Here is a 17,732-nt window from a genome sequence, read left to right as displayed (position 1 = left end):
TTTTCACTTCAGAGTGCATTAACATGCACTAACATACGGTTTTAAAAGGCCGGTGCACCCACAATTGAAAATTTGGATGTGCAATGAATAGGTGCCGACAGAATGACAGTCCAAAAAGCTGATAAAAACATAACTGGATTATTGACACAACTCAATTCCATTAATTCTTGTTGAAGCAAAAATATGCTTGTTAGAAACAAAATCAACATTAAGAATTGTTTTTACCTTAAACCATTGTTTCTGATTAAAATACTAGTGCTTTACCAATAATATTGCTTTTTAAAGTGAAAGAGTCATCTTGTCTGAATCAGGAGAGAAATATACACAGATAAAGAACTGTTTACATGCCTTAAACAAATAGGTTGATGGATTTTGATGTGAGAGGACAACAGGCTTTTTATTTTCGCACAGGAAATGTTATTATGGACTTGTATTTTGCACAGTTTTGGATCATCATGATCTTTTTATCAGCTAATTCGATTCTCATTCTGATGGTACCCATTCACTGCAGAGTATCCATTGGTGAGCAAGAGATGTAATGCTAATTTTCTCCAAATCTGTTCAGGTGAAGAACTCATCTTCATCTTAGATGGCCTGAGGGCAAGTTATTTTTCATCAAATTTTTATTTTTGGGTGAACTATTCCTTAATATACAAATTAACGTAAACACTACTTTACATATTAAACAATGTATACATGTATTTATATAATTCATATAGTAATGACCAGAAAAACAACTTTTAGAAGGGTAATGTCATTACAGAACCAGCATATCCTTGCCAACATCCTGGATGACATGCCCAATAGGGGCCTGGCTCTGAGCCTTGAGGTAGCACTGCTTCTTGCACTCCAACAGAGTCTCCAGGTCCTTCCACATCTTCATCTGTCTCATATTGGGCTCCTGGTTCTCTCGCACCTGCTTCACCTGCTGACGTAGAACCTGCAAGCCCACAGAGACACAATGTTCATTGCCTTTGAAAAACACGCCTAGTGCTCCAATGTTCCCATGCTAATTGGAGATAAAAGCAATTATTTACATATATTCAAAGCATGGCTGGTGGAAAAAAAAACTGACCCATGATATCTGATCTGATTTTTCAAATTCTTGCTGAGCCATTAAATGTATTGTACCCATATGCCGGCAGTCCATTTTGCCATAATTCTTGAATTCAGAAAGCTTGTAAATGCAGTTTTGGGAGAGTTTGGCATGCCAATGATTACACAAGCTTTGTTCTAACACTGGCATGATGTGACGTGACACTGGTCGCATGCTCTGCACGGTTTGGCAGAAATATCGGAGGCCAGACCCCCGCTCTTAACTAACACTAAGTTGACCCCGACAGACAAGTAAACGACCTGATGAAATGAAGTCATGAGTCAGAGAGGTTTGACAGATGGTCAGATACAGTCTCCTCACCTTGCCCAAGGACTCCTGCTCCGCCGTGTTGGCGATGTACTTCTCCCTGTAAGAGAAGGATACAATGATTCCTTAAAAGAAAATATGTTTTCTTTCTCGTGTTTTTTTCAAACCTGTTTCAGTTTTTATTTCCAAGCTGCTCTTTTCTATTCACTAAAACCATACAGTGGCTACTTGTCATACAGTAAAGCCATATAGTCAAGCTCTAAACAAAATTTATAATAAAACAAAAAATACCATGAAAAGTCCACATGCCTTGTGCATTATTTCTCAAGTCTTTCAAAGCCTTATTGAATGTGCATATGAAATAAATATTTATAGCAGCAAATTAAATCAATCAGTGAATAACAACTTATTTTTAGTCTGTTCCTCACACAAAACTATTGTTTGATTTCTAAAGAGTTAATATAGTGCATAAGTCATACTGACAACTTTAATATTTTTTGTTGTACTTTTTGAAGAGTAGGGGCCCTGTTCATTCTATGCTTTCATTGCATGCAAAATAGCAGCATACACATTCTGAATATGACTTCTGAACAGCAGCATAAATATAATTATGTCCTTAGTAATTATAAATATTTTTAAATTATTTATTTTTTTTAAATATTTTAAGTAAAAGAACTTTTGACTTATGATCATAGCAGTTCTGCGATTCCTGAGTCACTCCTACTTAGAACTGAACCTGCAACCTTTGTGTTAACAGCTTAAATCCTTAACCACAAGGCTATCCCCCGCCTCCACATTTAGCAGAAATTCTGCTAAACTTTTCGAATGCGTAGGCTGCATGGATCAGGAATGGGTGAATAGATACTTGAAGAAAAACTGAAACAAAAGACATGACAAAACAACCAGTCTGAGCAGTAGGCAGGCAGACATGCTGAGAGCTGCCAGCTCAAAAGAGTCTCTCGGGAATCATTTGTTTGTCAGTTATAGAGCATGAATTCATGTGCTGTGTACACGTCTGTCTTTTCACTTGAGTTTTTAGGTTTATCTATAGCAGATAGATCTTCAGTTTCTTACCTGAGAGCCGTCCTCCGCACCTGTAAATCCATTGACTGATAAATCTTACTCTGATCTGCCGCCCTCTCTATTTGACTCTCAGTAATCTGTGAAAGAGAGGCCGGGGAGGAGAGAGTGAAAGAAAACCACAGTACTAGAGATCTCTGATGTCTAAGAGGAGGAAGGTTTTTACCTCTCTCATGCAGTTAATGTGATGATATCGGCTTTCTTCCTGTGCCGTCTCTTCCCTAAGTACCCTCACTTCCTGTATAACATCAGGACATTAAATCATTGCCCGCTCTTGTATATTAAATAGTATTTCATAAGATGCTAAAACAGTCAAGTTGAGACCAAGGTTGATTGTCTTTGAATTTGAGCTAGAATTTGAACATCCACAGAAAGCTCAAATTGAATCTGAACAATAACTGAGGTTCACATAAATTCAACAAATTAGACTTCTGAGTCATAAGTCTGCTTAATGTTGTTTGGATATCCATATACAAAAAATCACAAAGGACTATAAATTAAAATGTTCAATATATTTATGTCTGGTTTTGTTATTTATTTATTCATTCGTAATGTAATTTTATTTATTAATTAAATATAATTGTATGCTTTAATGTAGTTGGCTCAATTTTTTTCATTTTTAATGATAATAATTTTATTTACATACGTTTATATTTTACATTTATTTATAATATAATATATGACTATATTAATTTAAAGAAACTCTCAATTCAGTATCAATGTTATAAGACCCTGGTAGAGCCCCATAATACCTGTTCCAGCTTGGACCTATTGCTCTCCAGTCCTGCAGCACAGGTGTCATACTGAGCCTTCTTTTGCTCAAACTCTGGAGCGAGTTCCTGTTTTAACAAGCAAAACAAAAGAGAATGCAATTCTGACAGATCTGATATGCTGATTGGCTCTTTGTGGTTGATAGTGATTCTCAGTGTGGTGGAGAGAAACAAATGGCTTTGTAACTTCAATATGTTGCTTGACTCACCGCGTGTTCCTGTCTCAGAGCTCTCAGGTCCTTTATCAGCGGAGACAAAGCAGACTTCTTCTCTGCTATCACCGAATTCAGCTTCTTAACCTGAAATAAACACAAATCTTCATGACAGATGATGACCCGAGAGAGAATCAACCAAATGCATACAAATGAGTGAGTTAAAGAAACGTATCCACAACAGAGTTTTAGTATTTTGTTAATATATGTTACCGTATTTTAATAAAAAGGCATGTTTAGGAAAAAAGGTCACTGTTTATTTTAATTAAGGTCAAATTTGTTCCATTAACAAACCATTAACTATGACATTTGGATCAATAAACACCTAATTTGCTACTTATTAATAGTTAGAATTGTAGATGTTAAGTTTAGCTACTGGGAGGGATTAGGGATGTACAATATGGACATGCATAATAATATTAAACAGCCAATATGTTAATAGTGGGAATAGGCCCCTACTCCCTATAAGTCTTAATGGTAAAATGACCATTATTATCTATCAAAAACAGCTGAACACTTTATTAGCACTTTTTTTCTTTACAAGAATGGCGCTTCATAAACTACTGAACAATACATAAACACATTTTAACCTCAAACACTGTCATTCAAAAGTTTGGAGTCAGTACGATTTTGAAAACAGTTTCTCGTGCTAACCAAGGTTATAATAATTTGATCAAAAAGAACAGTAAAAACAGTAATATAGTGAAATATTATTACACATTAAAATAAATGTTTTTGTAGATTTATTTAGATTTATTCCTGTGAAGCAAAACTGTTTTTCTCCAGTCTTCAGTGTCACATGATCCTTCAGAAATCATTCTAATACATTGATCTGGTAATTAAGAAACATTTCTTATTATTGTTATTATGAATGTTAAAAACTGTTGTGAATGACAGTGTATCTCATAGTAAGGTAATGATTACAACTGCTGTACCTCTAATTAGCTTTTCCCCAAATAACTTCTACTGACATTCCGTTTATCTCTGATTATCTTGAGTGTCAATACAGAGTTGTATCAGACAAACTGTGCACTCCTGTGGCAGAACAAACTCCTCTAGAAAGTTTATTACCTCATTAACGTTCCCTAGTCTTTTGCATATTGACAGTCTCCCAAAAACACAGAACAGAACATTTGGAGAAAGCAACACATTTCGAGATCAGAGAAAGTGCATCATTCAGCCTGGCCCAGCTCACCATTTCAGACATATCGTCCAGCGTTCGTCCCTTCATCTCGTCCAGCTCGCTCTTGATAGCGGAGACTCTCTCCAGCTCTTCCTGAGTATCGCTGTAGCCCGAGATCCCCCGCTGAGCCTCCAGAGACTCCTGAACGCCAGAACACAAGCAAAGCTTAAATAGAACAACTGTTTATTCGCCTTGTCAATTTGATTAGATTGCTTACTGAAATGTTTGATTATTTGCATACAGTAAACAATGTTACTGAAAAATAGTAAGATGCATGATTTTAGCTCACATATCAAACAAGATCTGAACCATATTAGCCAATGTTTGTAGCGACAATCTTATAATGAAATCAAAACTGACCCCATTTACTTCCATAATAAATGTCCCTGGTCAATATGCATGATTTATCAGAACATGTTGTTCCAAAATAGATTATTTTCACTATATTTCATCAACATGTCATAATGGTGTCTTCCTCTTGAATGACTTTTCTTGTCTGCTTTTTTGACTCAAATTAAATTAACCAATGATATACTGTAACCGGCCAATACGATCAATACGATAAAACAAGTACTGTTTTACATTATATGCCAATAAATATTCTGATTATTGAATTGGAAAGTAATGATTGTATTTAGATTTTCTAAAATATTAAATAATTGTTTTTTTCTGCATTTCGTCCAAATTATGAGATATAAACCTAGAATTCTTTATCCCACGGTGTAAACAAACTTCCATGGGATGTGTCTGCAGTGACAGTGTAATGTTCAAACAGAATTCAAAGCCGTAAATCGCAGTGCAAAGCACTTTATTTTCTTTGTACAGAAGGAACTTCACAGGTCAGGCTGAAACTCATGGCTATGGGTTATATAATAGGACAAAAATGTGCTGAGCATTATTTCTGGGGATATTACATGACTAATCACACTTTGAGTACGGCTCAACTCAACTTAGCTTCATCTAGACATTTTGGACTGGTCAGGGAAAATGAAGAACTTTGCAAATATTATGGGTAAGGTTGTAGTGGTACAACCCTTTCACAATTTAATTTGCTTGGACTCTGTGGTCAGTTTCAGTTTAGTTTGGTAAATACTAGGTATGTCACTATTGAAGGTACACAGTAAATTACTAATACTGATAATTTTTTTTATCACTGTAATTGAAGAATGTAATTCTACCTATATCATGTTAATCCTTCATTTCTATTGGGTACAAGACGTGAGGACATATTTTATAAGCTGATGCATTTGTAATGCTCTTGATACTGATGCACTTTGCACATGAGACAACATGAGTGCGCTGGCAGGGGTTTGACTGATGCCCAGGCCGTTTGAGAAGATTGGGTGCCAAAATGAGGGGTGGCACAGGCTCGTGCAACCAACCACAAAATAGAGGAGGAAAATTCCCCTACTCAAAAAATAACAGCATAGGACCCAGACAGGGAGCAAATGCCAGGATCATAAATAGCCCAAGCTCAGCCTTTCTGCGTCAGATGGGCTATCAGCAAGTCAGAGACAGGGAGGGTTCAGAGGTGTGAAGTCATTTCCAGGAAGGTGCTGTTACTTCAGCGTTAATGCAGGGAAGGTAGATTATGTCCCAGTGTGTATAACATGGTGAAATGATACGCTGATAGACACAAGCTAAAACACCAGTGATGTTTGAAGAACAAAGGTGGGCGTTGAGCAGGGCAGTATTTCAATTTCAATTCTTGAATTTGAATGAAATTTGAATTGGTGAAATAAACAGAATTGGATTTGAATGCAAGGAGGTGGAATTCAAATAAATGTAAATAAACAAAAACATTTGAGAATGAAGCAAGTTGTAAAGTTTGGCTTGGAAAAACACATTTGAAAGTTTCAAAAACGATTTGAACAACATATTAACGTTAACAGACCTTGCGGACAGAGAGAAGGACAGAATGATGGATAAATGTGTGTTTACCAGCTGCTGCTGTCCAGCTGTGTGTCGCTCTCTCAGGATCTCTTGAGTCCTCTGTAGGACACCATACTCCACCTTCAGCTCAGCGATCTCCTGCCGTTTCTTCTTATAAGTGCTGCTCTTGCCACGCATCTTGGCCACATAACGCTTAAACTAAAAAGCAGGATAAAAACACAAAAAATCTTAAGACATGAAAAAAGTACAGTAAAAACTGAAAAGAAAACCCAACAATAATACACTGAAAAGTACAATAAAGTAAAAAGAAAAAAAGCATAAAATACATAAAATTGAAGTTTCTACATTATAGTGTAGTGAAAGACGAGACCAGCTGTTTAATTCTAGGTTGTGCGGAGGACTCATCTTGAAGTATGTTGTTAGTAAAGCATGTCACACAGCAGGACATTACCAAAAAAAGAATAACATTTAATGTCAATACTCATTAAATATATAAAAAAAAAAACACAAACACTTAATTAACAATAAGTACTTAGAAATTATGGACCGTGAATACGTAGACAATAACATGGACACTCAATAAGTGAAAAAGGATCCTCAATTCTATACAAATCTGCCGTGCAATGAGAAAATGTGACATAGGATATTTCAGAAGGGATAAACAGATCACAACACACAATGAGCCCTGGCTGAGTGACTGTGTCTCACTAATGACTACAAAAAAAGCGAAGCCACTGTCTCAAATAGGAAAATGGTACTGACATACAAACACCACCTGCGCTGCACGTACATGTATAGGGTTAAGGGATGCAATGAGACAAAGTCAGGGGAACATTGTGGCCTTGGCTTCATCTCTGGTAAAGTGAGAGTCTCTAGGAGAATACAGCTCTAAGGAATGAATGGTAGGAAGAAGGGGCAAACCAGTGTGCCGCTGGGACATCTCAGTGGATCTCAACAAAAGAGACCTGAGACCGCAGGCATGTAGCCATGGACAAAAACATCTTCATCTGGCAGCTCATTTGCTCAGGCTATTCTTCTGTCAGTAAATGCCAATGGCTATAAACGTTGAGCAGCACCGAAGAGCAAACCTAGAAATCACATAATGTGGCGTATGTCACTTGGGGCACGCAGAGATTGTGCGAGAGTTTATGCTTTGTGTATTTTGGGACAGCAAGGGCAGACAATAACTTCTGATGATTTCTAAAATGTGATAGAGAAAAAGGCAACGAGGAAGTCTTTTTTTTTTTTTTAAACAAAGGTCAAAGCTCCTTTTGTAATGTAGATTTCTGAGGGTGCACTCTTCTCATAAATGAATCTATTACTTTTTCTTTATAAGTTTTAACAAAAAATATTGGTAAAATATATATTTGGGAGTCTTAGACCTTTCCAACGATATATAGTTTGTCACGATTAGATTAGATTTGATTGTAATATAGTATAGTCAACGTAGGTGTCCCGAATCATTTTAGAGTTTTTAAGCAGCAGTCACATTAGACTATTTTGACATTGCAACATCTTATGATGTATGTGTGTGTGTTTATACAGTATATACATAATAAATACACACAAAACACACACATATATTTTGCAAACAAAAACGTTTAATTTGGAGGCGATTAATCACGAATAAGTGCTGTCAACTGAGCTGAATTTCTACTGAACTGCCTCCAACTTATCGAACTCTGTTGCTTTCAAATATTGTAATAAAAAAAGCATATTCTGAATAACTTTTAAAATGTTTATTAACTCATAATTCCTTTTATTTTATTTTTTATTAATTTTAAGAAATCAGCAGAAAAAGTTAGAAAACACATTTAGAAATCCTAACCCTAGGAACACGGAACTCTGTTCCCTGATTCCCATTATCTGTGTTTAAGTTAATTTTATGTCATATCCGTGTCTCTGACTGCACCAAAAGCCCTTCTGTTTCCTTCTACATTGTGCCACAAGTTGAACATACTTGGTTATTGTCTATTTCAGATTTGCACATCCCTATCACATCTATAGACATACACTCTCTCTATAGTTTCAGCTATCCATCACTTGGCTGCTGCTGTTCACAGTTGGATGAGCCATGGACAGAAGTGAATGTTATCATGGAGAGGCTGATAAAATCGCAGGAAGTCCAGAATTGGGAGAGGAATGGTGGCTATTTTAGCCAGGGTGCCACTCTATCTGCTCGGCCTGCCAATATCTCTGCCCAAGGCCAGCCAGGGAATGCAATGTCTGCTTGTTAAAAAAAAATGCAGACAGACAGCAAAAAGTGAGGACAGGAAAGTTCACGGGTCTCAGAAGCAGACATAGGCCCGTTAATCACTGACAGTTACTTCCGGAAATCTCCTGGGGAAAAAAACATTACAGCTCTGGCTCCGGGGCCAGTGTGAGAAAGTTTGTGCCAGATGACATAACTGTCACCTGCCCTTCTGGAGCAGTGCTGCTTAAAGGACTAATTCACTGGTGGCAAGATGGGCTTTTAATAAAAACGTAACTGTCTAAGCAATAGAAACCTGAACGATGGTTTAAAAAAGAATACAATATCAAACATAACCAGAAAAAACTTTTGACAAAAACTTTTGATTTTGGTGCCATTTTTCTGCCCATCCATATAGGAATATACAAATTGCAGAAGTTTGAGCAATATTTTTACAATAAAAGACCTGGAGCTGTCCACCTGATGGTGCAAAACATGCATCTGGCAGACCTTTCCTGACGAATAAATGCCACAAATAACAAATAAAGGAGTACACACTGTTCATTTACATATACATTCAAACAATACAAAGCTGGTTGAAAATCAGCATTTAAGTTTACATACTGTATGTTTTTATGCCTTCATATTTGGTTTTCTATGATACACAAAAAAACATCAAGTAAATTCTGATAATTTAGGAATACATTACATAAAGTAAAGTGATCTAACTTGTTATTATAGTATTTTTAACACAACAAAGGTTGTACTATTTCTGAATAGAACAGGATGAATTTGTGTGAGAACCCTGAAGCACTTGCAGCTGTGTTTCTATGTGTTGTGGATCATGACAGAGTGTTTTCAGGACCTCATCTCCACGGATCAGCTCTGCTCCATCCCGCTCTCGTGCCTGACTGCTCTTCGTGTTCAGTTCTCTCTCCACAGCCGCCAACTCCTCACGGGCCTCCTGTAACTCCTCCAGCTTGGTTTCCTTCTTACGGACTATAATAGCAGCCTAAACACACAAATGTACATTTTAACCAATGTATTTATTTTTCTATAACTTTTTTCTGCTTTATCGACAACCAAATTTTCTTAATTCAAATTTTAACTGGGATATGAATAGAACGATTATATATATATATATGTGTAAAAATATGAAACTATACTTTTCTTTTTTTAAGAAAGATTCTTCACTTTATTTTATTGAAAATGCACACAAGATGCTATCTGGAAAATAAAATATCATGCTGGAGAAAATTCAAGCAAAAGTGGGACAAACTCATCAAGACATTCTGAAATTCACATATATTTTTTATTTAAATAAAACTTTTCACCCAAATTGCCATGCTGATAAACAAATGCAATTTGCCATGAAAAAAAAAATTGTTGAATAAGAAAATAATGCAAAACAGAAGAACTGAATGCATTTTTGTGTTCTACTGACCTGCTTTATCAATGTTTTTCTATGCAAACGTGCTAGACAGCTTGTTTGTCTAGGCATTTGAAAACAGAGGACTCATGTTAAAAATATATATCTCTTTTTTTTTTTTTTTTCATTCCACTCCCCAACATTTCACATTTTTAAATGCAAAAACTGTCAATGGCCCCATAGACTTTTGGAAACCACTGTCTGAATTAGGAAGATCAGCTGCCTGGGACAAAGGTCAATTATACAGTCTTCTTGTTATACAAAAATATTTGACATCAGAATGCTGCCGCTGACCAATCAGAATCAAGAGAGCCGTTAAATAGGCTATGATAATGGACATCTGGCAACTACATATAAAAAAAATACACACTATTATATTAGCAAATCAGAGAACATCAAACATTCTTTCAAGTTCAAAAGATATGCAGGACAAGAACAACATCTCCACACGAGTACCAAGGCCAGATGGACACCTATACTCTATACTGGGGTTCAAAGGGCTAAATCACACAGTACTCAACCCTGCATGAATAAAGATTGCCTGCAAAACAAAGTTTGGGCAGAAATCTCCCTGCCCAAAATAAACCTGACCTCTCAGGTAAAAAGAACAACACCTGTTAAAGCAAAGTCAAGTACATTAAGTGATGAAGTGATGACACTTTACCTGCTGTCTGAACAAAGAGAGTTTATCATCCATTGGGTCGTTACGCATCATCCTCTTCTCAATCAGATGATTGATCTCGGTGTTGATTTCTCTGATCTAATGAACAAAAGACAGTTCATCACTACAGCGGTAGCTAAAATTATTATAACACTAGTATTTTCACCAGCTAAATATAGTTTGACGTCAGTTATTTCTATCTTTTGCTGTAGTGCGTCAGTAAGAAATATCAGTTTACATATCCAAACCTTCATTTTGCCGTTAAGTGTAATAATCCAGATCCAAAAATGTTCTATGCTAAATAAATGCTGTTCATTTCGTCAAAGAATCCGGAAAAAAAGCTGTATAGCTGTATTTACATTTTTTTTTAAACAGCACAACTGTTTTCAACACTGATAATAATAAGAAATGTTTCTTAAGCATAGGATCAGCATATTAAAATCATTTCTGAAGGGTCACGTTTACATGTTTTTCTACTGTTCTTAGTTCAAGTTTTTACACTAAGAGTCCCATCCATGTACACTGACTGACCTTGTCCTCCAGCTCCCTCAGCTCTGCTTGGCCCAAAGCAGGCTCAGACGCCACCTTCTGCAAGTACTGCACCACCTTTCTTGTATTCTCCAGCTCTCTGGGCAGCTTCTCAGACACCATGTAGGAGTTGAACTTAATGTCCTCCTCGAGTCTCTTCATAAGGCCTGTGATTAGGATCAGATGTTATGCATGTTATCTTTACAAATAAAAGTACTAAAGTGATCTTGCTCTGTGCCACAACATCTGTCTACTGCAGTAAGAGCATAAAGACATTCAGTGGACATCATAAAGAAACTGTTGTGGAGTTCGGAAACTTGCAAGAAATAAATGCAATATGAATAATCCCTTGAAAGATGAGTAAAAGGTGCAAAGAGGTCACAAAACAAGGTTTGAGTGAATAAAGGTTTTTAAAAAAAGCCATTATGTATACATAATATATAGTTGAAATATACATTTTGTTGTTAAAAATAATTTTACTTAATGAATCACTCACATACATTTATTTTTAGTATTGGTGTGCACTGGGATTCGAACTCATGACCCATGCTTATATTCTGAGTGATTCTGGGACAGCTGTCTTTAAGTATAGCAACTTACTCTCTGGCTTTTCATCTGCGGCTGCCTGCTGCAAGTCTCTAAGCTGGATCTGACATCTCTGCAGTCTCTGCTCTGCCTGGAAGAGCTACACCAGAGACGAAACACAGCCTAAGCCATCAGAATGTCCAGGAGACAATAACTGATTCAATAACTGGTCATGGAGCTCCAGTGAGGTTCTTGAGACATGATGTCATTGTGCAGGTATACAGAGGGTCTCTACCTGGTTCTTCTGCTCTTGTTTCTGATGAGCGAGAGATTCTTCTCTTTCTTTTTCCACTCGTAGCTGTCTGGCCAGTTCCAGCATGCGTTGATGGGTTGACACTGCCTCCACCTAGTGGAGAAAAATAGTATCACAAAAACCACGAAACCAAAATAAGTATAGTTGTTACACATTTAATATGCTAAATAAGTGAATTTTGTGGAGTGGATTTGAATATGGTAAAAAACTGTGAATTGCAAGGAGTTACAATCATGTGCGTATATGGAATATTCAGACCAAATTTAAGCTTCAGAACATTTGTAATTATTTTATAATCGTTAAAAAATTCATTAACCTAAACCTATTTTGTTTTTATTTCACATGCCTTGGTAGTCCTTTATTTTATGTGGATTTAAATGCATTAATTATTCCATTTATGCCTTTTAAAATCTGACCTCAGCAGTTCACTTTGATAGTTCTCTGCAAATGTGTGTATTTGCAGGTGCGATTCCATCATTTTATTTAGTTAGCAGATTCTATAGGATTCTGTCTTTCTTACCCTCTTTTTAAGCCGCTCCACCCTTTTTATGAGTTGATCCTTCTCCTCCTCCATTGCAACAATGTCCTGCAGCAACACATTGTTATTTTGTATATAATGCAAAACTTTACATGACCAGATGGGACTTCAGCAACACTGGCTTTCTTACCCGTCGAATCTCAGAGGTGGAGAAACCTGAGCTCTTCATCTGCTCACACTCTTTGTGGATGGTCTTGAATCCCCCCACCAGCTCCTCATACTATGAAAACAATAGAAAGAAAACATTACAATAAAGCGCAAAAAAATAAACATCAATTAATCTAAAATGATGCACAAACAGAACCTATAGTAGGTACACAAACGGGGCTAAAAAAAAAAGGCGTTAAAGTTCACAACAAGTGATGAAAGGTTTTTTTAAAGAAAAAAGTGAGCAACCCTGATTATGTGCACACAATGTATCATTTAAAAATACAACTTTATTCATTTCCCTCTAAATATTATATGAGCTCTTTTAACTAATAATTGTATTATTTAACAGCAATAAACATTCAAATTAAATAGCAATAAACATTTAAAAGAAAATATAAGGATATATATGTAAACTTATAAAAGACACCAGTCGGCACTCTACTTGTGTAAAGTACCAGAATGCATGTTATAGAAAACAAAACGAAAGAAAATAGAACAGAATCTAAAAAAACAATGTTTTTTTTAAGGCTTAAAAGAATAGTTCACTCAAAAAATTTAATTTGCTAAATATTTTACTTATCCTCAGGCCATGTAAAATGTAGGATGAGTTTGTTTCTTCATCAGAGCAAAGTTGGAGAAATTAAGCATTTAAGGTACATCACTTTAAATGGGTGCCGTCAGAATGATAGTTTGAACAACTTTTCACTTCACGAGCAATTTACTGATAGTCTGTAGTGGTGTTGTGGATTATTGTGATGTTTTTATCCACTGTTTGGATTATGACGGCACCCATTCACTGCAGAGGATCCATTGGTGAGCAAGTGATGCAATTCTAAATTTCTCCAAATCTGTTCTGATGAAGAAACAAATGCATCTGAATCTTGGAATGCCTGAGGGTGAACACATACATTTTTGGGTGAACTATTCCTTTAAGCCATATGTTCAGTATAGTAATACCTGGTGGAAGGTCTCAGCAATGATATCATCTTGGAGAAACTCAGCAGGGATCTCTAGTTTGACGAGGAACCTGGCCAGGTATGCTCTCTTCTTCAGCTCGGGAATCCTTTGTAACAGCCAGTGCAAGATGGGGTGCACCACAGGCTTTCTGCCTATCACCAAACCCTGACGAAAACTGCTTCTGTCAAGGTATCCAGATTTCAAAGATGATTATTATTCATAACTTAAGAAGCACCAGAGCAAAAATAAAAATTTGAAATCCATTTCATCCTAATGTTTCTGTTTCTTTCTCCAAAAAACAAAGCTAGCTAGCACCCATCTAAGCTACTGTATGATACCTATGTGTCCTAGGACCACTATTTGACACATTCTGTACAGTTTTTCACTATTCATAACTTACACTTCAGACATTCCTCCGGGAGGTTTGTATTTCAGCATCCCAAGAAGAGTAAACATCCTCTTAGCTGTCTGCTCAGGCATTTCCTCACGTATATCAATGGCTTGCTGAAAGAAAAAATAAATGGATCGAGACAAGATAAATTGTAAACAGACGATTAGAGGGAACACACAACATAAAAATAAACCTGACAGATAGAGTCTGTATAATACACCAGCTTATGAAATACATATCTAATATAATATGATATAATATAATAATAAATAAAATGACAGGGACAGAAATAACACTGTTCTGTACTGTACTTTATTATATTTATATAAGGTTACGCATTTTACTTTGCTTTGCTTAATAAAGATGTAATTTGTATTAAAAGATCATTTCTTCACTCACCTTTGGATCAATTTCAGCCAGAACATCATTTAAAGTCTGCAGTAACTGCATCGGCTCCAGAGAATCGAATGTAATGAGATTGAAGTTTTTCTTAAAAGGTTCCCTGTTCAGCTTTTCGACGATCAGTTTGAGCTGTTCGCTCATCTTGGAGAGTTTGTGGCTTACAAACTTAAAAACAACACTTGAATGCGATGTTTAGACTTCTATTGATCTAACGGTAGCTAATTGTCGAGCTAATTATCGATTTTTTTTCTCCGAGCGCTGTGACAGAACGTCGTTTTTTATATGACTTAAGGAAAATGAAAATGATCAATATTGGTATATGCTGTGTATCTGTGTACCGCTAGCACGTCAACAAATCCTGCTTAGGAACCGTTGTCACACAAGGCCTGGTTGCTAACAGGAAGTTGGTCATCTGAGCGTTCTTGTTTTTTAAAATAAAAGTCTTTTAAAAGCCTTTTAATGGTTTCTGCACTAAAGACAAAAAAAGTTTAGTACTTGTTTGAAAGAAAGCATCATGAAAGATCATGTGAGTCATTCTACGAAACGGGTGCCCTTTGGGTCCGCAACATTTGATGAGATGCATAAGGCACAAACATGTCCCAAAATGTGTTTACAAAGCTTAAATGTATTCATTCAAGTGTTCTTGTTAACATGATATATGATAAAAATATATTTTTTAAAGAATAACATACTATTTTAATCATTTTGTTTTAGTTCATAGCCAAGTTCACATGTCCGTGTTGACCAACATGACATTTTCATCTAAAATATCACCAAATAAGTTATGTATTTTTTTTAAACATTTATTATTTTCAGGATTTTGTGCATGTCCCTTTTCACATAAGATATATTTTATTCAAAATAAACCTTATTTTTTGTAAATATTTTGTTATTTGTGTGCGTCCCTCAGTTTGACTTACCACCCCGTCACACTAACTTGTTTTATCTATAAATAATGTACTGTTGCTTTAAATGACATCAGAGGGCGGAAGTGACATCATTGTAGCCTTCTTTGCCGCCAAGAACAAAAGCAGGCAAGTACTGACATTCCTCTGCAATCTTTATTTGTTGATTTTTCATGTTAGGAAGGTTCCATCAAGCTTAAACCAACCACCCCATCACGCAAAATAGAAAGGGAAAACTGATTTTTATTTTTTATTTTACATTGTTAATGCAAAAATATATATATTTCAGATAGAATGCATGTATGCTAGGTGAGGAACTTGACCACATGGGAGATCTGCGGCCATTTTGGGCTGAAATTTACCACCCCGTCACATGTTTTATTGTGACGTGGTGGTAGGGGATGTGACGGGTTGGTTCTGCTTCCCATTTGAATGTGTGGAAATCAAGGATTCTAATATAGGCTAATCATTTTTTTTTCTTCTGTTAACTTAACCCTGTTTTGTTCATTCACTCACTCACTATATCACTCAAACACTTATTACTCACTATGTCTTACACTCACTCAATCTATTTAACTCACTCACTGTCACTCAATCACTATCCCTATCACTCACTCAAAAAAATCCTTTACTGGGAAGTTAGTTGCATGTGCTCCACGCAAAACCAGCTAAGATGTCAGTGCTTCACCACACAGCATTTCTCTTTTAACAAAACACTCCAAAAGGTTCCAACAGAAGCAATTGCTTGGGATAGTGAAGATCTCATTGGGAAGTGGTGCTTGCTTAAATATGATAATGATCTTTATCCTGGGATCATCATGGAAACAGATGAAACACATGCCCTTGTAAAGTGTATGCACCGTGTTGGAGCCAATAGGTTCTTCTGGCCTCCAAGAGATGACTTCCTCTGGTATCTCTTCGATGATGTGCTTGAAATCATTCAAACACCACAGCCTGTGACATCCCGCCACATGGAAATACAGAGGGATGTGTGGATGCGACTCTCCCTGTCACTGATATGATGCTCTTTTTTTTTTTCAGAGCATCACCAATGTTTTCCATTAAATCTCTAAGTTTAATGTTTCCCTCCCCAGTTGTATAAAGTTTAAAACAAGCATATCATATAGATAAACGCATTGTTCATACCACCCTGTCACAGTGAACCACTCCGTGACATCAGTTACCACCCCGTCACAGGGTCATTTTGTTACAATTGTATGTAAAATAAGTGAAATTTTACAAAAATTAATGTTGAATGATGTTGTTGTTGTTTGAACTAATCAAATAAATGTAACTTTATTGGTATTTTTTAAGTGTATTCGTTTTTTTTGTACAAACAATGAGGCCATTGAAATGTCAAATTCATTTTTCAAGATAAAAAAACTAAGAATAAAAAAAAATGATTAACTTACAGACTTTCTATTGATGGCTTCCAAAAAAGGGACATTTTACTATTAGGAAAACATTAGATTTAAAAAATAAATTTCTTGTTTTACTACTCTACTGGCATACATATTGTCCGTGATGGGGTGGTACAAGAAAGACTCCCTTGCCTGAATAAAAAGCATAATATTATTAAGGATTTTGTGCCTGGGGTGGGAAAATATGTTTTTTGGAGGATTAACATATCTGTAAAGTTGTAAGAAAAAGAAAAAAAAGTTTGTTCTTCATGAAAATTTGGAAAACTGCAACATGGAAATGGCACCCGTTTCGTAGAATGACTCATAATATATAAGCAAAACAATTATAGGGCAAGGTGATATGTAATATCAATCTCTGTGAATGACAGGAATTTTTAGTTATTTTTAATTAGTTCCAAATATTCACTGATTGCTAAATAAACAGACTGAACTTATATATACTTAACTTAACTTGGACTTAATAAGACTTAACTTATAAGTAGTATTTATTTAAAAAAAAATTTGAACCAGGGGGTTCAACTACAGGCGGTCCAAGGAGAAGATATATATGTATAATTCAAGTGAACACTACATACTGATCTGATAAGCATAATATAATGTTAAAATGTTTAGTGTTTTTAATAAAAAGCTGGGTCTATTATATTATAGTGGAAAGCTATTTTTATTCGTTGTCCCAATTTTTATTGTCATCATAATCATAAGCATCATCATTATTAATATATTTATGTAATAATGATAATAATACTAAGTACTACTATTATTATTATTAACTTTTTATAAGTATTTTACAGCTGGAATGGGACAAAGGAAGAAATTAAAT

General features: G+C 35.8%; 1 protein-coding gene across 3 annotated transcripts; it reads right to left on the bottom strand.

Moving 5' to 3' along the window:
- Positions 1–605: 605 nt before the first annotated feature.
- On the bottom strand, positions 606–15,031 carry ift81 (intraflagellar transport 81 homolog). Of its 3 annotated transcripts, XM_052564414.1 has the most exons (18): positions 14,584–15,018; positions 14,194–14,297; positions 13,794–13,974; positions 12,817–12,906; positions 12,669–12,734; positions 12,131–12,241; positions 11,911–11,995; positions 11,314–11,477; positions 10,786–10,881; positions 9,558–9,704; positions 6,550–6,699; positions 4,621–4,749; positions 3,423–3,512; positions 3,196–3,282; positions 2,610–2,681; positions 2,438–2,523; positions 1,418–1,463; positions 606–940 (listed from the first exon to the last, which is right to left on the bottom strand). In XM_052564414.1, the coding sequence occupies exons 1-18, from the start codon at positions 14,725–14,727 to the stop codon at positions 758–760; spliced, it is 2,031 nt and encodes a 676-aa protein (XP_052420374.1). In that variant the 5' UTR covers positions 14,728–15,018; the 3' UTR covers positions 606–757. The 3 variants fall into 3 exon arrangements, with proteins under 3 accessions (XP_052420374.1, XP_052420375.1, XP_052420376.1); XM_052564415.1 differs by lacking the exons at positions 606–940; positions 1,418–1,463 and adding an exon at positions 2,036–2,239 and having other exon boundaries at positions 14,584–15,021; XM_052564416.1 differs by lacking the exons at positions 606–940; positions 1,418–1,463; positions 2,438–2,523; ... (2 more) ...; positions 3,423–3,512; positions 4,621–4,749 and having other exon boundaries at positions 6,573–6,699; positions 9,497–9,704; positions 14,584–15,031.
- Positions 15,032–17,732: the final 2,701 nt, after the last annotated feature.

The sequence above is a fragment of the Carassius gibelio genome, chromosome B8, assembly GCF_023724105.1.
Source record: "Carassius gibelio isolate Cgi1373 ecotype wild population from Czech Republic chromosome B8, carGib1.2-hapl.c, whole genome shotgun sequence".
NCBI classification, from domain to species: domain Eukaryota; kingdom Metazoa; phylum Chordata; class Actinopteri; order Cypriniformes; family Cyprinidae; genus Carassius; species Carassius gibelio.
The sequence above is the reverse complement of the archived record's forward strand: the minus strand, read 5'-3'. Positions and strand labels throughout refer to the sequence as shown.